We start from the raw sequence: 24,439 nt of genomic DNA on the forward strand, positions 1-24,439 counted from the left end.
AATTAACCATTGTTACTAGTTTCTTTTGTTTTTTCCAGAAATAGTACATATTATAATCAGCTATTTATCTATCTATCTTTACGCATGCATATATATATAATCATGTGCTATATATTCTATATATAAATCATGGAATCATAATCATTTATAAAATCCTTTGATTACATATGACATGACTTTTTGCGTGTGTGTATGTAAAATTTCCCTCTCTTACCCATATGCCTCCACAATACGTGCAATCATATCGTATATATATTTGTTCTGCAACTTAACATGACCCCTAAGATTCAGACAGTAACACTCATTTTTTATGCACCTTTATGTTCTGCAGCAGGAATAATTGTTCAAACATACTGATTGCATCATAGCATTCCCAACCTTTGCTAAAACAATTCAGGGCCTTCCTTTTCTCAGGTAAAGTCTAGCCACCTTAACCTGGCATACAAGACCTTGAATTGGTTCCTGCCCGCTTTGCTTGCCTCTTGAAACTCTTGGCTTAGACTTGGAGTGTTGGTCATCCTCCAAATTTTTTCAGTTTTTTAAACAGTTTATAACCTCTTCTCTGCAATCTACTTCCTCTGTTTTGTACTTTGGATAACTCCTACTTTTTTTTTCTTCTTTTAACAAATTTCTAACAGTTGTAGCATTTACAAAAATCCGCAAGTAAAATAAGATTTAAAGAAATAAAGCAAAGTAAAATTAAAAACTTCACTTTTTTCATAAACATATAATATCCAAAAGAATATATGCTTAAAAAATGTGATTCTACTGGCTTATTTCCTTTTTCACAATAAGGTTAATATAGGATTTGCTTATTTTTAATTTTTAATTTTGTATAATCAAAGTTATATAAATAGATTCAGTAATTAGTTCCTCAAAGTTATTATGAAAAGCAGTAGTCCAGGTTCTGGTTCCAGATAAGATGGAGTAAGCACACTTCACCCTGTCTCTCCCACTGAATGCAGCTATAAAACCTGGACAGAGTGCTTGGAGTGGCTATTTGAGGACTCTGAAAAATAAATAGTAGGAGGCAGATTGGGGAAGAAGACCAGAATTCAAAGTACCACTGAACCGGCGGTGAGTTTACCATTTCTTTCCTTCCAGTATGCCCCAGCCTGAACTTAATGTATCCTGAAACTTGGAAGTGAGCATTATTAACACGACAGAAAAACTACCAGGAGAAGCCCTCTAGTTCTGACTCAAGGAGCTCCGGGAAGGGGTCTTCTAATGCTCAGAGAAAATGTGGCAATACCGCATCATTCTTTTTTTCTTCTTTTTTTCCTTTTCTTCATTTTCTTGCACCCCAGGCCTCAAGCAGTCCTTGGGAGCAGCTGCAGTGGCCTCAGTGGGGGCAGGCAGGAGCCTAAATCTCAGAGGGAGGGAAAGTTTCCTCTCAGATTGGAGGAGCTCTGGGCTCAAGAGAGAGGTAAATCCCATGGCTTTTCTGCTCCCTCTTGCTCTTTTTTTGTTGCTTGGCCCAGTCTTGAGGAGTACATGGCAGAGTGGGGTTAATGAAGCCTCAATTTTCTGCTGGAAAGCTGGAAAAGGAGAGCCCCGGGGAACCAAGAGATTGCAAGAAAATAAGGAGTTTGGGAAACTGACTACTTAAAGTTACTTATGGAATCATGAGTTGACTTCCAAGCTGTACCTACCTGAGTCTGATCCTAAACAGCATACAGAAACATTGAGGACTGAAATACGGGATAGACCACCCCTTAACTCCCAAACTAGACACTACGTGGGACAGTTATAAAACACATTCAGTATGACTACAGAGGGTTTGAAAACTGAATTGAAATTGGAAATAGAACCCACAGGAGGCTGGTCAGAACTTGAAATGTGAACCCAACTGGTCAGTTATTGTCCAAAACAAATACACCCAACATTCTTAGTGGGACTTAAATAGGACCCAGAGTATCATAAAGTAATATTCCAAGTGTCCAGAATGCAATCTAGAATTACTCAGCTTAAAAAGAATCAGAAATATTGAACTCACATGGGAAAAGACACCTAACAGATGGTGATCACACATATGTTAAAATTCTCTGAAAAACAGTTTTAAAATCAGCTATTATAACCATGTTCCAGGATTGAGTGAGAAGATAGAAAGTCTCCGCAAAGAAATAGAAGATATGAAGAACTAAATGGAGAATTTAGAACTAAGAAATACAGTAATGGAAATGAAAACTCATTAAATCAGCTCAATAGCAGAGTAGACATGACAATGAAAGAGTCAATGCACTTGAAAATAGATAAACAGAAATGATGTAATTTGAAAACAGAGGAAAACAGTTAAAAATAAAGAAATACACAGCCTCATTTTGTATCATCAGAGACCCAGAATGAGAAGAGAATGAGTGTGGTCCATCAAAAATACTTGAAGAAATAATGACATAGAGATTGGAAAGAAGACATAAAACTGTCCCTATTTGCAGATGGCATAATCATCTATGTAGAAAATCCCAAGGAATCCACGAAAAAATTCCTAAAGTAGTGAGTTTAGCAAGTGATTCATGGTCAACTCAGAAAAAGCAATCATATTTCTATATGCTAGTGATAAACAATTAAAAACTGAATTTAAAAAACTTTATGTAGCTCCCCCCAAATGAAACACTCAGCTATAAATGTGACAAAATATGTGTAAGATCTCTATGCTGAGAATTATAAAACCCTGATTAAAAAAAAGAAAAGATTTGGGGCGCCTGGGTGGCGCAGTCGGTTGGGCGTCCGACTTCAGCCAGGTCACGATCTCGCGGTCCGTGAGTTCGAGCCCCGCGTCAGGCTCTGGGCTGATGGCTCAGAGCCTGGAGCCTGTTTCCGATTCTGTGTCTCCCTCTCTCTCTGCCCCTCCCCCATTCATGCTATGTCTCTCTCTGTCCCAAAAATAAATAAAAAACGTTGAAAAAAAAAATTAAAAAAAAAAAAAAAAAAAAAAAGAAAAGATTTAAGTAAATGGAGAAATACGTTGTACTCATGAATTTGAAGAATCGCGATAGTAATGATGGTGGTTTTCCCCAAATGATCTATAGATTTAAAGCAGTATTGATAAAAAAAAAAAAATCCCAACAGCACTCTGCCTAGTTATAAACTGATTCTACAATTTCTAAAGAAAGGCAAAGGACCTAGAATGGCCAAAACAATTTTGAAAAAGAAAAATGTTGGAAAAAATGAAACTACATGATTTAAAAACAGCATGATGCTATCATAATCAAGACTTTATTGGCAAAGGAAAGAGCTGTAGCTCAATGAGATAGAATAGAGATTCCAGAAATAGGCCCACACAAATATGGCCGATAATTTTTTATAAAGTTGCAAAATGGAAAAGGAATAATCTTTTCAATAAGTGGCGTTGGAATAATTGGACATCAACATACAAAAATAATGAACCTTGATCTAAACCAAACATATTATACAAAAATGAACTTAAAATGTACCACACATCTAAATTTGAGACATAAATCTATATAGCTTTTAGAAGAAAATGAGAAAATCTCTGTGTCCTGAGTGTAGACAAGAAGTTCTTTGACATGAGACCAAAAGCATGATTCATGAAAGAAGAAATCAATGAATTGGAGTTTAGCAAAGGAAAAACATTGCTTGTGAAGATGCTACTAAGAAAATGAAAAGGCAAATTATAGGCTGGAAGAAAATACTAGCAAGTCACATACCTGCAAAGGACTTATATTTGGAATATGTAAAGAACTTTGAAAACTCAATGGTAAGAAAATAAGCCATTTAAAAATGTTTAATAGGCTTTGGCAAAGGGGATATAGAGTGGCAGATCAGCTCATGGAAAGATGTTTAGCATAACTAGCTATTAGGAGAATGCAAATTAAAACCATGGTGAGTTACCATTGCACATCCATTACGATGGCTTAAATTAAAACTGTTAACTGTACCAAGTACTGAGGAGGATGTGGAGCAACTGGAACTCTCACATTGTTGGTGGAGTTGCAAAATGATGCAGTTCTTCTAGAAAGCAATTAAACAGATATTTACAAAAGTTAAATATGAATTTACTGTGTGATCCATCAGTCCTACCCATAGGCATTTACCCTTGAGCAATAAAAATTTGTGTTCATATAAAAGCAGATACAAGAATATTTATATCACCTCTATTCTTGTCAAAAATGTATAATTCAAAGAGTGAATGGATAAATCAAGGGTGGTAAATCCACATACAGTGGAATACTGTTTGGCAATAAAAAAGTATGAACTCCTAATTCTCACAACTCCTGATTTCCTCTTCTTAGGGGAGTCTCTCCAGGGACCTCCTAGTCAGCTCCAGTCAGGCATTTTTGATCTGTTCACAAGTATCATCCTTGGATCACACCTCAATGTCTTCCTGGGGATTCCCTTTGCTTCTTTTATATTGTATGCCTTGTTGAATCCCTTTTCTTTTGTGTTTATTCTCATTTAGTGAAGCACTTCTACTAGCTCCCTGAGTAAAGGATGCATGGGAGGTATGTGTTTGGGACTTCTCTTGCATGTCTGAAAGTGTTTTTATCCTACTCTGATGTTCAAATGAAAAACTGGCTGGATTTAGAATTCTGTATGGAAAATAATTTTGCTCCCAAAATTTGTCTTCATACTCACCGTAGTGGTTAAGTATAATTCTATTATGATTCTTGTCACTTTGGCAATATCTAATTTTTTTCTCTTTTTCCCCCAGGGTTTTTCAATTTCATGATGATATGCCATGGTATGGGTGTGTTTTAATCTAGTATGCCTGTTTGTGTGCTTTATTTAAACTTGTGATCTGAAGGTTTCTCTTGGGAAGTTTTCTTGAATTATTTTGTTGATGGTTTCCACCCCCTTCATTATCATTATTATTATTATTATTATTATTATTATTATTATTTTCCTTATACTGGGCCTTGGAATGGTTCCCTAATTCTTGGTTTCTTCTCTTATTTTTACATATGCTTGTTTGTACATATCTGTGATAGACAAGTACATTTTTTAAGTAGGGTAATGAAATTGTGCTTATTTTATTCATTCTAACCACAAAAGCCTGGTAGTTTTAAATTGGCAGTTGTGATAGAATAGTTTTGTTTAAAAGGTAGAATTCCCTGTGATGGCTATCTAGATTGAAGAGATGGAAACTTTTGCCTTTGACTCCTGGTGAGCTACTATAACCTAGGTAATTGTTAGATGGGCAGCCTCGTGAGTGCTAAGAGGAGCCTTTGTTCCTTAAACTCCTTGGCTCAAATTTTTTCTGGGGACTTGGTTTAGAGGGCTCACCACTTTTGTTTTGTTTTGTTTTGTTTTGTTTTGTTTTGTTTTACCGATAGGTTAACTCAGTCAAGCTCTAAGCTCTGTGATGCATTCTAATCCATCGAATCTATTGATTTCTCACAGTGCTTATTCTTTGTTCTTAGAAGCTATCATTTGATCTCATATTGTCATATTGTATAGTGAGTTCATTTCTTTCAACAAAATTGTAGATTCTTTGAGGACAGGACCTATGCCTTTTATTTTTCTGTCTTCCTTGGTATAAGTACTTCATGAACTGTTTTTGTTAGGTTGGGTGTGGTTTGTTTGGTGGTGGTGCAAGTGGGTAAATAAGAGGAGTAAAGGATAGGTGGGTAAGGAAGCTAGGACTGATTTTCTTGTGTCTTTGGCAGTACAGTAGCCCAGCTTTGCAGAATCCCAGTATTTGCTAGTTTGCCACTGAGCTGGAATTTATTCTTTAAGTTACAGAGCATCCCCATTAGTGGGTTTGGGATACTTTTAAGTCAGCTCTTCACTTTATTACTAAATGGCTTTTTTATTTTGAAAGGAAAATGATTGATGCCTCTTTCTGATTTTTTTACTGTCTTCTATCATATAAAAATAACATACAGTTATTTGCCTTTTGCATGACATTATTATTCATTAATATTTAATGCTAGGATGTAGACCACCACACCATCACTTGCCATAGCTTTTTAAGCTCTTGGATTGAAAGCAAAGGTAGTAAATTATCATTTGAAATTGTAAGAACACCATTTGCAACTACGTGGATGGAACTGGAGGGTATTATGCTAAGTGAAATTAGTCAGAGAAAGACAAAAATCTTATGACTTCACTCATATGAGGACTTTAAGAGACAAAACAGATGAACATAAGGGAAAGGAAACAAAAATAATATAAAGACAGGGAGGGAGACAAAACAGAAGAGACTCATAAATATGGAGAACAAACTGAGGGTTGCTGGAGGGGTGTGGGAGGGGGGATGGGCTAAATGGGTAAGGGTCATTAAGGAATCCTGAAATCATTGTTTCACTATATGCTAACTAATTTGGATGTAAATTTTAAAAAATAAAAAATAAAATTAAAAAAATGAAGTTGTAAGAACAAGAAGATTCATTAGGTTTTATGCATTTATTTTAAAGTACCAGCATATCTATTTCTTTAAAAAAATATTTTGGACAGTAAGGAAGGGTTTGTCACTACTTGCCTTAGATGAGTAAAAATCCTTTTTAATATCACAATTAAAATCGGTGTTTAACTACCAGGGTTCCATCTTGCCTATAATATCCAAAGAAAGTATCTACCTATTTAAATTAAGTCTACTTCTTACTGTCTTTTTTAGGTGGAGATATCACGGATTATTTCATTTTGCACAGTTTGGTGACAGACCACAAACATTCCTTATTGAATTATATTAGTCAGGAGCTAGAAAATTAAGAGAAGGACTTAGTGGTGGTATTTTGAAGGGTTGGTAAAGATTTGGTTTGTATATTCAGAATTCCTTTCCTCTCTTACAGGATTTCTTTAACGTAAGAGACATATAAACACGAAGTTAAAATTGATTTGTTATATACTTCCATCCTGTATTTTCTTGAGGTCAACCATCTATGACTTTTAGTGATCAGCGCTACCTTGCTGATTGTCTTCTTTCTCTGCTTTCGTCTCTGAACCAGACTTGATCGCTCTTTTTCAGCTCTGGGAAACTTACTTTAATTTTCTTGTTTTTTCCCCTCAGGGCTTTGGTAGGTGACTAATTTGCTAATACCTGAAAATCTAATCCTGAATTTTAATTGGTTGATATTACCTCTTACAGGGATATTTAGATTTAAGAGTTGTATTTGATTTGAGGAAATGAGGTTGAGGGGAAAATGTGAGCAAAAACCAAAGTAGCACATTTGAGAAGGAGAATAAAAAAAGAAACTGGCTTCATTAGCGTGTATGATACATGTTGAAGAACTGAGGTTTGGTAAGTAATGTAGAATTAATTGTGAATTCCAGGTTCACCATTTCATTTCATTTCATTTCATTGCATTGCATTTATTTTTCCAGAAAATAAATGTTTAAAAACTTTTAATCCCAGTAAAATAGCATAGAGCATTATATTAGTTTCAGGTGTACGATATAATGATTCAGCAATTATATACATTACTCAGTGCTCGTCATAATAAGTATACTCTTAATCTCCTCCACCTCTTTCACCTGCCCTCCCCCCCCACCCCCCCACCATCCACTTCTTCTCTGGTAACCACCAGTTTGTTCTCTGTAGTTAACAGTTCATTTTTTGTTTGTCTCCTTTTTTTTCTTTGTTTATTTGCTTTGTTTCTTTAATTCCACATATGTGTGAAATCATATGGTATTTACCTGTCTCCGGTTGACTTCTTTCACTTAGCATTATATCCTCTAGGTACATCCACGTTTTTGCAAACGGCAAGATTTTATTCTTTTTTATGGCTAGGTAATATTCCATTGTGTGCACGCATACATGTGTGCATGTGTGTGTGTATCTCATATCTTCTTCATCCATTCATCTATCAATACACACTTGGGTTGCTGCCATAATTTGGCTATTGTAAATAACGCTGCAATAAACATAGTGGTGCATACATCTTTTCGAATTAGTGTTTTTGTATTCTTTGGGTAAATACCCAGTAGTGTGATTACTGGATTGTAGGGTGGTCCTAGTTTTAATTTTTTGAGGAACCTCCATACCGTTGTCCACAGTAGCTGCACCAGTTTGCATTCCCTCCAACAGGTTCCTTTTTCTCCACATCCTTGCCAACACTTGTTGTTTCTTGTGTTGTTGATTTTAGCCATTCTAACAGTGTGATATCTCTTTATAATTTTGATTTGCATTTCCCTGATGGTTATTGATGTTGAGGATCTTTTCATGTGGGCTATCTATATGGCTTCCTTGGAGAAATGTCTGTTCATGTTTCTGACCATTTTTAATTGAATTATTTGGGGTTTTTTTGGTGTTGAGTTGTATGTTTTTTTACGTATTTTAGATGATAACTCCTTATTGGATATGTCATTTGCATATATCTTCTCCCATTTAGTAGGTTGCCTTAGTTTTATTTTTTCCTTTGCTGTGCAGAGATTTTAATTTTGATGTAGTCCCAATAGTTTATTTTTGTTTTTGTTATCCTTGTCTTAAGAGAAGTTACTGCCTATATGTTCTCTTCTAGGAATTTTATGGTTTCAGGTCTCACATTTAAGTCTTTAATCCATTTTGAGTTTATTTTTGTGTATGGTGTAAGAAAGTGGTCCAGTTTCATGCTTTTACATGTAACTGACCAGTTTTCCCAGCACAATTTGTTGAAGAGACTGTCTTTCCCATTGCATATTCTTGCCTCCTTTGTCATAGATTAATTGACCATATAATCATGGGTTTTTTCTAGGTTTCTCTTTTCTTTTCCATTGATCTGTATGTCTGTCTTTGTGCTAGTATCATACTGTTTTGATTTCTTCAGCTTTGTAGTGTATCTTGAAATCTGGGATTGTGATACCTCTAGTTTTGTTCTACATTTTCAAGATTGAGTTGTCTATTCAGGGCCTTTTCTGGTTCCATACAAATTTTAGGATTATTTGTTCTAGTTTTGTGAAAAATGCTGTTGGTATTTTGACAGGGATTGCATTAAATCTGTAGATTGCCCTAGGTAGTTTGGACATTTTAACAATATTTGTTCTCCCAATCTCTGAGCATGGACTATCTTCCATTTGTTATGTCATCTTCAAAATCATCAGTGTTTTATAGTTTTCAGAGTATAGATCTTTTACCTGTTTGGCTAAGTTTATTCCTAGGTGTTTTGGTATTTTTGGTGCAATTGTAAATGGGGTTTTTTTCTTAATTTTTATTTCTGCTACTCCATTGTCTATAGAAATGCAATGGATTTCTGTATATTAATTTTGTGTCCTGAGACCTTATTGAATTCATTTATCAGTTTTAGTAGTTTTGTGGTGGAGTCCTTCACCATTTTAATGGTCTTTATGTAGGCATTATTGTTTATGGTTTCTTAACCGGGCAAATGACATGATATTCCAAACAGTATTTGGGGAAATTATCCTATGAATAGTGTGTGGCCAGTGACATATGGGATATTCTTGGCCTAGTCCAGTGAAGTACAATCAGATTTGACAGAATGGAGGGAGTCTAGAAGAGATACTGCTAAGTGAGCCTGTCAGTAAATAATAGGTGGTAATTCATTAGAGCATGCATCATCAGAGGAGTCCAATAGTATGTTTATAAAAGATAGGTGAAGCACAGGACAAGGCAAGCTTGTGCTTGTCATTCTAAGGTAGACATTTGGCCTACCCTGTAGGGGTGGGGAGAGGGGCAGTAGAGCAGAGAAGAAGGAGCAAATGGCCTTAGGCCTAGAAAGTCCAGGGTGCTAGATAGTTTATGAAAGGCTTATTTTCATTCTCCCTTCCTTCTTTCCTTCTTAGACACCTGTTAAATGTGAACCACTGTGCTAGGAACTGGGGTTATAAATAAGGGATGGTCTTTGTCCTCAGGGGTTCATAATCAAGTCAGACTGATACAGAAGGTGAATAATGATGTTATAGACGAAAAGTTATAAAAAATGTATAAAATTTATTAAAAAGATCCATAGGAGCATTGAGAAGGGAACAAAAGAGAAACCAGAGAGAAGCTCAGTTGTCATAGCCAAGGAGTTAGGTCAGGACAAGTCGAAGCGGCAAGGGTGAATGGTTGATGACATCTAGAGTATTGTGGTGGTTAGAGCTCCATAAATGTTTCCTGCTGAGCCTGAGGAGCAAGTGAGGGGGGTTTGAGTCTTTAGGTGATAAGTAAGTGGCACCAGTAATATAGAGAGAAAGGATATAGTGGCAGGGAACGAACAAGGGCTTTAAAGTATTTGGGAAACATGACGCAAAAGGACTCCAGATAAATGGCTCTATGACATAGTGATGTCCTAGGCCAAGATAGGAAGTCCCAGGAGTGGACGGAGAGCAGATGGACAAAAGATAGGAATTGACAATTCGCAAGAAAGAAAACCTAAGCAATAAAGAGATGAAAAGATGCTCAACCTTACTAGTAATAAAGAAACTCAAAATATATAGCAAAACACTGTTTCATACCCATTGGATTGGCAAAAACAAAAATGTCTGACAGCTCCAAGTGTTGGTGAAGACAGAGAAATGGGAACTTACTGAAGTCCTGATAGCAGAAGTATAAATTGGTACAACCACTGTGGAAGGCAATTTGTGCCTATTATTTAATGAAGAGGCTAGCAGCCATTTATCATTCTTTCTGTGTCAGGCCTTGTTTTAAGTGTATGCTTTAAAAAAAATATTCTTTGATTTAATTTTTCTTTAACTTTCCCCTGATTTTATAGTTGAGGAAATAGAGCTTAAAAGAGGTTAAATAATCTGTCCACACAGTCAAAAAAGTAGTGAATAAAAGAGCTAGGATTTTAGCTTAGATCTGTCTTTCTAAAATTTGTGTTCATAATCACTAACGATAATAGGAAGCATATATTGAGCATTTACTGTGTGCCAGGCAGTGTATTTAATATTAGACATACCTTACCTGATTTACCTGTGTAATAATAACTCTTTGAGGTTAAGAATTTTTGTTACCCATCATGTGGCTTTTCAAGCTAGCAAGTGAAAAAGCTGTATTTAATTCCAGTGATCTTGACCACATGAACTTTTCTTCCACATCATATTGAAAGATCCAGAGGTGTAGGATAGACTACAGGTATATTTTGACCCGGATTCTCTTTTTTTCCCCTCTCAGTTTTACTGAGATATGTATAATTGACATATAACTTTGTATTGTATACAACGTAAAGATTTGATACATGTATATACTGCAAAATAACCACAAGTTTAGTTTAGTTTATCACCTCACAGTTTTTCTTTCTTGTGATAAGAACTTTTTTTTTTAACTTTGAGGGTTTTTTTTTTTTTTTTAAGTTTATTTATTTATTTTGAGAAAGCATGTGGAAGGAGCAGCCAGAGAGAGAATCCCAAGCAGGCTTTTGCACCATCAGTGTGGAGCCAAAATGAGGGGCTTGAACTCACGAACCGTGATTTGTTTCCATGTCTTGGCTCTTATAGGTAATGTGGCATTGAACGTAGGCGTGGGATGTCTCTTAAAGATAGTAATTTCATTTCTTTGGGTATATACCCACAAGTGGAATGGCTAGATCATATGCTAGTTCTATTTTTAATTAAAAAATTTTTTTAATTCCCGTGTAGTTAATGTACAGTGCTATGTTAGTGTCAGGTGTACAATATAGAGATTCAGCAGTTCTGTATATTACTTAGTGCTTATCAAGACAATCCCGCTCCTAATTCCCTTCACCTATTTCACCCATCCTCCCACACACCTCCCTTCTGGTAACCATTTGTTTGTTCTCTATACTTAAGAGTCTGTTTTTTGGTTTGTCTCTTTTTTTTTTTCTTTGTTCATTTGTTTCTTAAGAAACTTCTTTTCTAAAGTTTATTTATTCATTTTGAGAGAGACAGAGACAGTGTTGAGCAGGGCAGGGACAGAGAGAGGGAGAGAGAGAATTCCAAGCACTGTCAGCATGGAGCCTGATGCAGGGCTCGAACTCAGGAACTGCTAATCACGACTTCAGCCGAAACCAAGTGGTGGACGCTTAACTGACTGAGCCAAATCTCTGTAATATTTTCCATAGTGGCCACACCAATGTACATTCCTAGGAGTAGTGCCCAAGGATTCACTTTTCTCCACATCCTTACCAACACTTGTTATTTCTTATCATTTTGATAATAGCCATTCTAATGGGTGTGAGATAATATTTCTTTGTGGTTTTGATTTGCATTTCTCTGATGATTAATGACATTGAACACTTTTCATGTACCTGTTGACCATTTTACTATTTTCTTTGGAAAAATGTCTCTTCAGGTCCTCTACCCATTTTTAAGTTGGATTGTTTGTTCTTTTTTGCTGTTGAGTTGTATGAGTTCTATATTTTGGATATTAACTACTTATCAGATATATGATTTGCAAATATTTTCTCCCAGCTGGTTGTTTTTTTCATTTTGTTGATGGTTTCCTTTGTTGTGCAGAAGCTTTATAATTTGATATGGTCCCACTTGTTTATTTTTGCTTTTGTCATCTTTGCTTTTGATGTCAAATTTAAAAAATCATTGCCAAGAGCAGTGTCAAGGAGCTTACCCTCTATGTTTTCTTCTATCAGTTTTATGGTTTCATGTTTTACATTCAAGTCTTTATCTTGAATTGATTTTTGTGTATGATATAAGATAGCATCTGGTTTTCATTCTTTCACATATGGCTGACAGTTTTTGTATGTGATTATCTCTTCCATATTGTAGAAATAATTCTCATGTTTATTTCCTTCATGGTTGAGAGATAGTTGCTGATAGCAACTGGAAAGGAGCTCCATTCTTTCTCTTTAAAAATAACATCTCTTCTCATAAGTGTTATATGAAACTATTGAGTTTTCCTCTGATTAGAACATTCCTGAAACAATCTTGTCAGGGACGCCTGGGTGGCTCGGTCGGTTAAGCATCCGACTTCGGCTCAGGTCAAGATCTCGCAGTCTGTGGGTTCGAGCCCCGCGTCGGGCTGTGTGCTGACAGCTCAGAGCCTGGAGCCTGTTTCATATTCTGTGTCTCCCTCTTTCTCTGACCCTCCCCTGTTCATGCTCTCTCTCTGTCTCAAAAATAAATAAATGCTAAAAAAAATTTTTTTTTAATAAAAAAAAAATCTTGTCAGAGTAATGTCACGCATTGATTGCTTTAAGTCTTGAATATTTAGTTTTCTTCCCCTCTCTATAATAAAAGAGAAATTTCTCTATTACTCTGATTGGCTTAGAACAATTAATGTCCAACCTTGGGCCTGGAAGTAGATCAAGCCCATAGAGACAGTAGATACATGATAAAGAAAGATCATTCCCCAAGGATAATTTGGGTCTGTTATTAAGGGGGAATGAACACTGGATAGTTGATCAATATGATGCTTTCTAAATATACTATATCATTTAATTTTCTCAGTAGTTCTGAGGAAATTGAGACTTAAGCTTCCATAATTATTAATGGCAGAGTTGAGATTTAATTCTAATCTAGTGCTTGCTTTATTTCTTTCCATCTGTCTTGTGTCTCCTTCAAAGAAAAATAATAAGTTGTCCCACTGGTATATGGCATTCATGACCCTGTCTTCTCAGATTCCAAAGTGATTTTCTGTAGTTTTCCTTAATTAAAACTTAATCATCACAAGATACCAAAAGTTATGGGGTACAGTTTAAGTAGTGCTTAGAAGGCAACATATAGCAGTAAACACCTAAATTAAGAAGCCAGAAAGATCTCTAGTACATTGTATAACCTTCCACCTTATGACACTAAAGAAGGAAGAGCAAATTAAAGCTAAAGCAGACAGAGCCAGCCTGGCTGGCTCAGTCAGTAGTGTGACTCTTGATCTCAGGATCATGAGTTCAAGCCCCAGGTTGGGCATAGAGCTTACCTAAAAAAGAAAACAAAACAAAGAAACCTAAAGCAGGCAGAAGGAAGTAAATAATAAAGATTATAGTGGAGATGAGAAAAACAAGGGGGAAATCCACAAAGCCAAAAATTGGTTCTTTGAATAAAATGAACAGTATTAACAAACCTTTAGCTAGAAACACTAAGGAAAAATAGAGAAGAATCAAATTATTAAAATCAGGAATGAAAGAGGGAACATTTCTGTTGACCTTACGGAAATAAAAATGATTATAATAAGGGAATACTACATAGTACATGACCACAAATTAACCTACATGAAATGGACAATGGATGAATCCTGTGGTATGTTAATAATGTTTCAATAAAGGTATAAAAAACTTATTCATTGTTTAGTTAGTATGTATCCTGTGCAGAGCTGCGTACTAGAGTACGAACATAATATAGCCTGAAGATGCTGAAATTAAGTTTATATATCTGTTATATTCTGGTGCCTTTGTGTACAGTAATGAGAGTCTGTGGGAATTAAGTAGGAATAAAATGAGGGTTGGCTTGGTTATCATTCCTACACAAGATAGTCCTGCTCTACAGCATCATTAAGATTATATAGATGTCAGGGCACCTTGTCTGCTCAGTTGGTTAAGTGTCCGACCCTTGGTTTTGGCTCAGGTCATAATTTCATGGTTCCATGAAGTTTGAGCCATACGACGGGCTCTGCACTGGCAGCGCGGAGCCTGCTTGGGATTCTGTCTCCCTCTTTCTCTCTGCCCCTTCCCCACTTGCACTGTCTCTGTCTCCCAAATAAATAAACTTAAAAAAAAAAAAAGATTATTTAGATGTCATGGGGGTTTCTGGATGGCTCAGTCGGTAGACTGTGCAACTCTTGATCTTGGAGTTTTGAATTCAAGCCCCACATTGGGTGCAGAGATAACTTAAAAATAAAATCTTAAAGAATATTTAGATGTCTTTTATCCTGGGAGTTCTTAAAAGTTTATAGAATGGTTTACCTAGAGATTTGGAGTTGTTTCTGTAATGTTTCTGGACCTCTCCTCTATTCTCATTGTGCATGAAGTTGAATAACTATTTTTGTGAATGTGGAGTCGTGATCAGACCTCATAGTGCATAGTGTAGGACTCTTTTTTTTCGTTTGTTTGCTTACCAACTATATATGACTTTGTAGACTGCCTAACTTACAATAAAGATTGCTATAGTTCTGGTATCTAGATTCTACTTAGGACTCTTATCTAAATGACAGTGTGTTAGGTTTTACCTGATATAGTCTGTGCTTTTCAAGCTGGTTGTCTATGTTTCCTTTTCTCCACAGCAATGATTTTGAATTACTAACATTCTCTTCAAGTATAACCTACCCTAGTCCCCTCATTTTTAGAGATTATTTTGCTTAACTCACATCTAAAAAATAGGGAAAATAATAATACTTAAGCTGTGAGGATTAAATACATGTAAAGGACTTAATATAATGCCTGGCACACTATGCTTGCATATTGTGCATGTTTTATTATTTATAATTATTTATTAATTTGTTTATTTATAGATACTGATTGGGGATTTCACTATTTACCAGGTACTGTGCTAGGGACCAGATAGATATGGTCCTTGTACTACTCATGGAGTGATATCTCAGTTTGTACTAGATATTACAGTAGTTATTTTACTATTCTAAGTGGTGGTGAAGAATTACTATTCCAATTAAATTTTAGTTTCTCCATGCTTCTAAAAATTTGTATATATTTACTGAACTAACTTTATTAAGGATTTTCATTAATTGTGTATATCTAAAATAGAAGAGCAGTAGTACACTGTTTCCAAAGTATGAGGTAAGAATTCATTAAGCTCTTACCTAAAGCAATGAAGATAAATGGGTGAATCCCAGAAAATTTGCTACTGACTTTGTAGTTTGGTTACCTAGTAGAGTCTACACTTTATTTGATTTCTGTCTTTTTTCTTTTTAAAAGTAGGATGGTTTTACTATTGAGAGATAAATAGTATTTTGGTATATAACATACCAATAGGATATTTTTGAAAGAACATCCTAAGAAGAGTTAAATATAGTATGACCTTCTGGTTTTAGATGGTTGAGATGTCTTTGTAATAGAGATCCATCATTTAAATGTTATATGCTAGGAAGAGGGAATCTTGAAGAATGGGAAACAAGAAGAAAATACTTCCTAAATGATATTTTAATTGTTCCTTTGAAGCTGAGGGAAAGTGTAAGTTGCTAATTGACCATTATTTTATCCTTTCATTCCTACTTCAGTTTACTAGGTGACGCAGTTTTGCAAACATTTGTAACATGCACGTGAAGTGATTGTCAGCATTGTACACATTGGGAGTTACTGCTCCCGTTTCACTCATTTCTTGCTAGTTCGAGTCCTTTTCAACAAAAGCACAGATAATGAGAAAACAGTGTGATAACCCAGAAGCAAAAGAAGTTGAATTATTAACTTAAGTCTAGATTGTCTTTATGTTTTAAGTCAGCCAGTAGAAAGTTTTTTTTTGAATGTTGAGATATTATTTCTCATCCGTCTATCAAGTCTTGCCCTTATAGCTCTTGGTGTGTGACTTACTTTACAGGCAAGCTTCTTCAAAGATTGCCCTGGCTGTCTCATACTTCACTTACACTTTAATCCATTAAAGGCTGGCTGCCGCCCTTTCCACTCACTAGTGACTTCCTAATTTTTTATATTAACCAGTATTTCTCAGTCTTTCTTCTTCTTCTTCTTCTTTTTTTTTTTTTTTTTTAGTGTTTATTCATTTTTTTGAGAGAGAGAGAGAGAAAAAGAGAGACAGAGCACAAGTGGGGGAGGGGCAGAGAGAGGGAGACACAGAATCCGAAGCAGTCTCCAGACTCTGAGCTGTCAGCACAGAGCCTGACACGGGGTTTGAACCCACAAACCATGAGATCGTGACCTGAGCTGAAGTCAGACCAACTGAGCCATCCAGGTGCCCCACTTCTCAGTCTTTCTATAGCATTTGCCATTGGCCACCTCTGCCTTAACATGCTCTTCTCATTTTATTTCTATAATACCCCTTTCTCATAGTTTCCTCATACCTCTGTGGCTATTACTTGATTTCCTTCATGCATTTTATTTTTGCCCACGCTCTAAATGTTGCATTTTCTAAAATTCTGTTCTTAGGTTAATTTTATCATTCTTTATTCTTCCAACTTGTCAACTGTCCATCTATGTTTGTAGTTCCATCTACCTTCCATGAACTAATGGTTCCCCAGTGTATTTCTATAGCTCAGCAACAGGCTTGAAATTACAATTGTCTGCTGAATTCAACAGGTTGTTCTTATACTCAATATTCTGATATCCCTTACAGTCTATACAACCTACTATATATTCTCTTATTTTGGTACAATTTATCATATAGTTGTACCAATTTTTAGTCAAAAATTAGTATCTCTTACATTTATCTTATTTTTTCTGTCTCTACTGTAATAATTTAAACCCTATTCTCTCTCTTGGGATATTGTAACTATTCCCAGAATCACCTTTCTGCCTCTAGAATTAACCTCTCTGTAGCCTATCCTCCTCATTGCCACCATAGCAGTGTTCTAAAGTAAAATGTTTTGTGTTTTTCCTCATCTTAAAATTTTTTACTATTTATTTATTTATTTATTATCTTTAGAGCGTGCAAGTGAGTGAGGGAAAGGGGCTGAGGGAGAGAGAGGGAGAAAGAATCCCAAGCAGACGCCATGCTCAATCAGCGCAGAGTCCAACACAGGACCTGTTCCCATGACCCTGGGATCATGACCTGAACCCACATCAAGAGTCGGACATTCAACTGACTGAACCATCCAGCCACCCCTTAAAATCTTTTATATGCTTCTCCTTACCCAGCAGTAGATTTTATATGTCCATCCATGGCCCATCTGCTTTTGGATCATTTAGAGAACTTTTGAAAAGCTCCTATACTGTATCTTCCTCCATCGATTATGAATCAGTGTAGAGTTTAGGAATCTTTAAAAATCTTCCCAAGATGATTTTGATAAGCAGCCTGGGCTGGTAAACACCGACTTACAAATGTCTTTCACTTTCCTTATCATGGAGTCTAAGGCGTTTCATGGTCTCATGCCTCCTGCTTCTCAAGCGTCTTCTCATGCTGTTCTCCATTCATTCACTGTACTCCAGTAGCCTTGGAGCCTACCAGTCTTGATCCTTTTTAAAAGACCTTTGTTTGCTTTTATTGGATCAGGGCAGAACCCCAGATTTCTGCCTGCTCCACCTTTGCTTTCCTCCGTACCCTAGTCAGCACCTCCTTGGGTTTCACAGATGGAACTCAGGTTGAAAGCTACTGAACTAATGCAAATTAATGAGGTCCAGAAAGATTAAGTGATTAAGTGACTTAAGTCATATATTGGTCAATGGCAGACCATATCTAAAATTCAGGATTTATATTCCTAACAGAGTTCTTAGGTATTGCTCTTCTCTCTTTTCATATGTATAATGTCTGGGCAACTTGATCTGAAATGACCCTTTAATTCTTTACTTCCTAAATAAATTATCATTCATTTATTCCCTCATTCATTCATTTATTCATCCAGTAAATTTATTCATTCAATAAACATTTATTTGACTACACAAGGAACAGTGTAGAGTCCAGGGGAGGTAGGTAGAAAATCTGAATAATACAGATTTCCTATTATTAAGGTTCTTAAGACAGGTCCATTGTATTCAATTATAAAATACTATACAGAAAAACAAATTATTAATTTTTTAGAAGAGAAACCATAGTATAACCTTTTCCACTGTTTTGTGTTTTTCTTTTCTTTCTTTTATCCAGGGAAAGACCATGTTTGTAGATTTATTGGCTGTGGGAGGAATGATCGATTCAACTATGTGGTCATGCAGTTGCAGGTAGGTTACTTTGAAAATGTATCTTAAAATATTTCAGTTTTGATCAAGGTACCTAATTTTACTTGTTATGGATAAAACAAAATTCTTGGTATCATCATCTCAGAATGTTTTATACTATGCAGATGGAATTTTTTTTTTTGATGGAATTTTATTTAAACAGATTTGATATAGATTTTCCCAAAGACGAAAGGGTTGTTCTTGTCAACTGTTTTAGTTGATCCATATCTTCATTGATTGTCATCATTGCAAAGTTTTTCAATCCCTACATGGATTGCTGGATATAATGTGAGTCTTGCTCTGTCCCTGTCCCTTCCCCTTCCTGTCTTTATTACCATTAGGACTCTAGTTTTTAATTTATGTGCTCACGTAGTAACTTTGCTTGAAAATTGAAGCATTAGTTGATACAGAGGAGAAATGCATTCCTTTTTCTTTTATCATTCATTAACATAGGTCTGATCCCTATCCTTTAGATGGAGAGTGGAATTGGGCTGGGCAGGAGAGGAAAGAAACTCAGAAAGGGAATTTTGGAGTAATGACCACAGCAGGGAGAAGAGGGAAACCATCCCATTCTCTCTGACAACTGCGTCTGCCCCTGAACACATACACATACACACATACACACACACACCTCTGAACTGTAGTCACTCTCAAAGTGTAAAAGCTGTGGTTTACCTTACTGCCTAACTTAAGAGTTATCAGAGTTTCCTTTCATCTTTTGCGAAACTTTCTCTGGACATTGGGTTCTTTTGTTTTCTTTGAATTTAACTGTATAACAGTGATTTCAGACATATATCCTAGCCTGAATGCTTTCTCTTCTCATCAGAATGCTTTTCCTGTTTCCCTCAACTATCCTTCAGCATTCGAGTTAGATCTAAAGATATTGTCTCTGTAAGTTATAGCCATAGAGTCTTTGAGTCGTGTGATTCACTGTCTCTTGAGCCAGCATTGTTTTATTTCTTGAAGCAGTTATCCTTGTAACTTTTGAGGTCATTAGTGTAGACCCTCCTTCTCTCACTTTGGCCATTAATAATATAACTTTTTGGTATGATATTGTATAGTTTTCTTCTGGATTTATTATACATCTTATTTGATCCTCACCATATCCCCATGGAGAGGATAAGGAGGTTATCCCCATTTTGCAAGTTAAGGGACTGAAGCTCAAAGAGGTCTGTGACTTCCCTGGGGACTGACTAACTTGTTGGGTGTTAGGCTTTTGTGGAAGCCTGAGGCCAGTATTCTTGGCACAATTAGAGAAAACTCTTCATTTTGTTTTTAGGTTACTACTGACTAGAGAATATGGATAGAAGCTTTCTCAGTCTGTAGAATCTGTCTGAGTCTTAGCACATACTCATTTTTATGTTACTTGAACTTACTTGTTTTTATTTTATTTGCAGTCATTTAAATCTCACTTTCTGGAAATGGGAGGGCTCTTAGTCTGGGAAAACTAAGGAGATTGTTGTATATCAGATAACAATGGCCTTTGGCCTTTGGCAAGCTCTTATGGACTCACCTAAAAACCTTTCTATTTGACTTCATGCTGTATTTTTTCCTGTCATAATAAAATTAATCTACCATTAGCCACCCCCCCCCCCCCATTCTGCGTAGTTGATTGACTTGATTTGGGCTCATGCTGGTGTACTTACTAGAGGCTATTCTCTCTTAGTTGACACATTGAAGATAATTACAAAGTTTCCCCATGTACATTGTGATAAAATTTACATACTCAGCTTTTCACTGGCACTTTTAATTTCTTCTAAAAACCTTAAGTTCATTAATTCTTAAGTACTCTTTTCCTCTTGATGATTCAATTATATAATATCTGCCTTAAAAATTTCAAGGAATAATCCTATGTCTATTGTAGAAATTATAGCTAATTACCATTAAAATGGGTCTTTTTTTAAATGTTTATTTAAAAAAAAATTTTTTTTTACATTTATTTATTTTTTGAGAGTCATAGAGAGACAGAGCACAAGTTGGGGAGGGGCAGAGAGAGAAGGAGATACAGAATCCGAAGCAGGCTCCAGGCTCCGAGCTGTCAGCATAGAGCCTGACATGGGTCTTGAACTCACAAACCATGAGATCATGACCTAAGCCGAAGTCGGAGCTTAACTGACTGAGCCACCCAGGTGCCCCTGTTTGTTTATTTTTTGAGAGAGAGTGGGGAGGAACAGAGACAGAGGGAGATCGGGAATCCTAAGCAGGCTCTGCGCTACCAGTGTAGAGCCTGAGACAGGGCTCAAACTCACGAGCCATAAGATCATGACCTGAGCTGAAATCAAGAGTCAGACCCTTAACTGACTGAGCGACTCAGGCACCCCAGAGTGGGTCTTAAAATCTTATAGGATCAAGAAGTTGTACTTATTTCTTTTCTCATTTCTACCAGCAAGACCTGAGACAGTTCTCGTGGAATTTCCTTTCACCATTGAGGCTTTCCAGAGCCATCTTTTTTATAGCCAAGGAGTGATATTTTGTGAAAACCATATCACCTAGGGAAAGCCAAGAAGTACTTTTAATTTTGTAACTAGTACAGATGTAGATCTAGATTGCCTGACACCAGAACTGCCGTACTTTTAAAAATGTATTTTTTTTATTATGAAAAAAACTAAACATACATGAAAATAGAATAGTATAATGAATACCCATGTACTCATCACCCAGCTTTGGTAATTATCAGTATACTGTCAGTCTTGTTGCTGGTGTATTCTCCCTCTCCTCTCCCTTCCCAGATTATTTCAAAGCAAACTGAAGGAATATTTTATGTGGAAATATATACATATGTATTCTAAGAGTTGGAGATTCCTTTTTTCTCCTCTTAATGATAAAACACAATAGTTCCTTCATAATAGTGTCAAATATCAAGACAATCTTCAGATTTCCTTGATTGTATCTCTTTTATTTTTTATATTTGGTTTACTTGAATCTGGTTCCAGACAGAGTTCCACACATTGCATTTGGTAGATATAATTCTTAAGCCTCTTTTACTCTATAGATTCACTTTCTTTTTTTCTTACAGTTTTTGTTGTTTTGATTGTCATTGATAAAAGTGGAATCATTTGTTATTAAGTTGTCATGTTCTGGAATTTGCTGATTGTCCCCTCCTTATTTAACATGTTCTTCTATCCCCTGTATTTTCTATAACCTGGTGATTAGATAAGATTCCAGTTTTGTTTTATTTGGCCACAGTACTTGAGAGGTGAGTGGTATGCTTCCTGTTGCATCACATCAGTAGGCAATGTCTGGGTTGTCTGTTTTTAGTAACGTTAGGATTGATTGGTGAGATTCGGGGACTGTCAGCCTGATACATCCTTTTTAAAGTTCCCAGTGGTTTTTCTTCTATGTTTTAAAAACCCATTAGTTATCATTGCCTAGATGCATTACTTTAGTGAGATTGCAAATGTACTATTCTAATTCTATTTTTCTTAGTTTATTAACTGGAATTCTTCAAAAAGCACTCCACCAGGTGTGCTTGGCTGGCTCAGTTGATAGAACATTCGACTCTTGATCTCGGGGTTGTAAGTTCGAGTCCCACACTGGGTGTAGAAATTGCTTTAAAATAAATAGATAGATAGATAGATAGATAGCACTCCACCAATTATTAGGTTACCTGAGATACATTTTATACAAGAAAGGCAGTAAATAGAAGAAAAGAATACTTGATTCTTAAACTCATGAATCGTGAGATCATGACCTGAGCTGAAGTCAGATGCTTAATGACTAAGCCACCCAGGCGCCCCAAGATTCATTGTTTTTTAGTGCTGCATACCAGTCAATAAGATGAATTTCCCACAGTGTATTAAACCTTTCATTTATTGATAAACATATAGATTATTTTCAGTTTTTCTCTATAACATAATAACCGGGGTGCCTGGGTGGCTTAGTTGGTTAAGTGCCTGACTCTTGATTCAACTCAGGTCATGATCTCATGGTGGGTGAGATCCAGCCCTATGTCTGGCTCTGCACTGACACCATGGAGCCTGTTTGGGATTCCCTCTTTCCCTCTCTCTCTGCCCCTCCCCTGCTCTTGCCAGTGTGTGCTCGCTCTCTCTGTCAAAACAAATAAATAAACTTAAAAAAAACAAACAAACCGGTAATAACCAGTTTTAGTTTATACTCTGAAGTATAATTTGGTAGATAAAACCTGCGTATATACCATGTTAATAACTTTCCTCCATACTCTTGCTAGCCTTATGTTTTAGTTTTTTTGATTTTGTTAATTGATATTTTAGGTTTGTTTGTATGTATGTATGTATGTATGTATGTATTTATTTATTTATTGTTTATTTTTGAGACAGAGGGCAGACAAGCATGCACAAGCAGGAGAGGGGCAGAGAGAGGGGGACAGAGAATCTGAAGCAGGCTCTGCACTGACAGCCAAGAGCCCGATGTGGAGCTCGAACCAGGAGATCATGACCTAACCTGAAGTCACATGCTCAACTGACTGAGCCACCCACGTGCCCCTTAGATTTACATTTTAAAAGATTTGAAATGTTAGAATCATTGCTAATACCATAAACTGAATTAATTTATTTTCTTTCAAAAGCTTTTATAACTGTGCAAGTTGTTTACAAATGAAGTTCCAATATTTCTTAGGTATATTTTTGGAGATCAAAATACTGATTTTTGAGAAAATATTGTTGGAGTGCTAATAAAATTTATTAGGTATTCTCATGGATTGTAAAACTCATTGTTCTAGATTGTCACTTATTTTACATTTGCTGAGATGTAGAGAACAATAAATTCACCTAACATTTAAAAAATAATAATAAAGATAACTACCAATTTATGTTATGAGAAAACTGCATTTTTAAGGAAGATATGAAGTATGAAAGACTCCTGACTTTTCTGTAATTTTTCAATTCTTACTTAAGTGCTATTTAGTATTTTTTTTTTATTAAAAAAATTTTTTTTATTAGGTAAACTCTATCCCCAGTGTGGGTCTTGAACTCATGACTCTGAGATCAAGAGTCGCATGTTCTACTGACTGAGCCAGCCAGGCACTACTACTATTTTATTTTAAATGGTACTCAAGTAATTTAAGAATTTATTACTTTTTCAAAAGTGAATCAACTGTTTTTAGATGAAGTGATGGTATTAGTGGTATTAATCCCAAGCATATACTACAAAGTTTTGAGAATAGAGAGATTGGGATGTTTAAATTCCCTCGTGATGAAGGAGCCAGTTTCCATTCTTTGGGTGGTAGAACTATAGCAACTGTAGCCCTACTCTTCTCATCAAATTACTGGTTTGTTACCTAGGCAACAGAGAACTTTGTGGGTGGAGCAGTACTATGAAGTGAAAAAAAAAAAAAACCCACAACTTTGAATTCAAACAGGTTTAGATTTGAAAAACAACTTTATCTTAATAGGTTAACATTGTTTAAACTTTCTGAGCCTCATTTTCTTCATCTGTTACATCTATTTTAGGTGGCTGTAAAATGCAATCAGGAATGTAACACATCTGGCACAGGCTAGATACATTCACTGCTTTTATTTATTGCTATAAATTGAGTGTTTGCTTCATGTTATTTTTGTTCATAATAACAGTAATTAGCATTTACTGAGTACCTACTGTGTGCCAGGCAGTATTCTAAACACTTTACATGTATCTTTGTTTAATTCTCTTCATTTTATAAGGAAACCGTGACACAGAAAAATCAAGTAGTTTGTATAGGAATATGTTTGTATAGGAATATGTAATGAAGAATTACTGTTCTGGTACATGTATTTTGTATATTTAGACTACATTTTGTTATGGCATGAAAGACAAGTGGAAACACAACGATGACTCAAAAACACAGTATGTTCAAAAACTTCTGGTTATTCTTAAATTTGTCTGAAACATTCATGTATTTTAATGGAATCTCTTCTCTTTTTTTA

General features: G+C 35.8%; 1 protein-coding gene across 5 annotated transcripts in view; it reads left to right on the forward strand.

Annotated features, from left to right (window-relative positions):
- The window catches only part of TTBK2 (tau tubulin kinase 2), a 167,941-nt gene that overhangs the window by 50,454 nt on the left and 93,048 nt on the right, over window positions 1-24,439 (forward strand). For 2 of the 5 annotated variants that reach the window (XM_058738037.1, XM_058738039.1), the window contains exons 2-3: window positions 966-1,077; window positions 18,490-18,563. The exons of 1 other annotated variant lie outside the window; for it this stretch is intronic. In XM_058738037.1, the coding sequence (XP_058594020.1) occupies window positions 18,552-18,563 (12 nt within the window). In that variant the 5' untranslated portion in view covers window positions 966-1,077; window positions 18,490-18,551. The remainder of the gene's footprint in view (window positions 1-965; window positions 1,078-18,489; window positions 18,564-24,439) is intronic. 2 more of the 5 variants (XM_058738036.1, XM_058738035.1) reach the window with 1 other exon arrangement.

The sequence above is a fragment of the Neofelis nebulosa genome, chromosome 7, assembly GCF_028018385.1.
Source record: "Neofelis nebulosa isolate mNeoNeb1 chromosome 7, mNeoNeb1.pri, whole genome shotgun sequence".
Classification (NCBI taxonomy): Eukaryota; Metazoa; Chordata; class Mammalia; order Carnivora; family Felidae; genus Neofelis; species Neofelis nebulosa.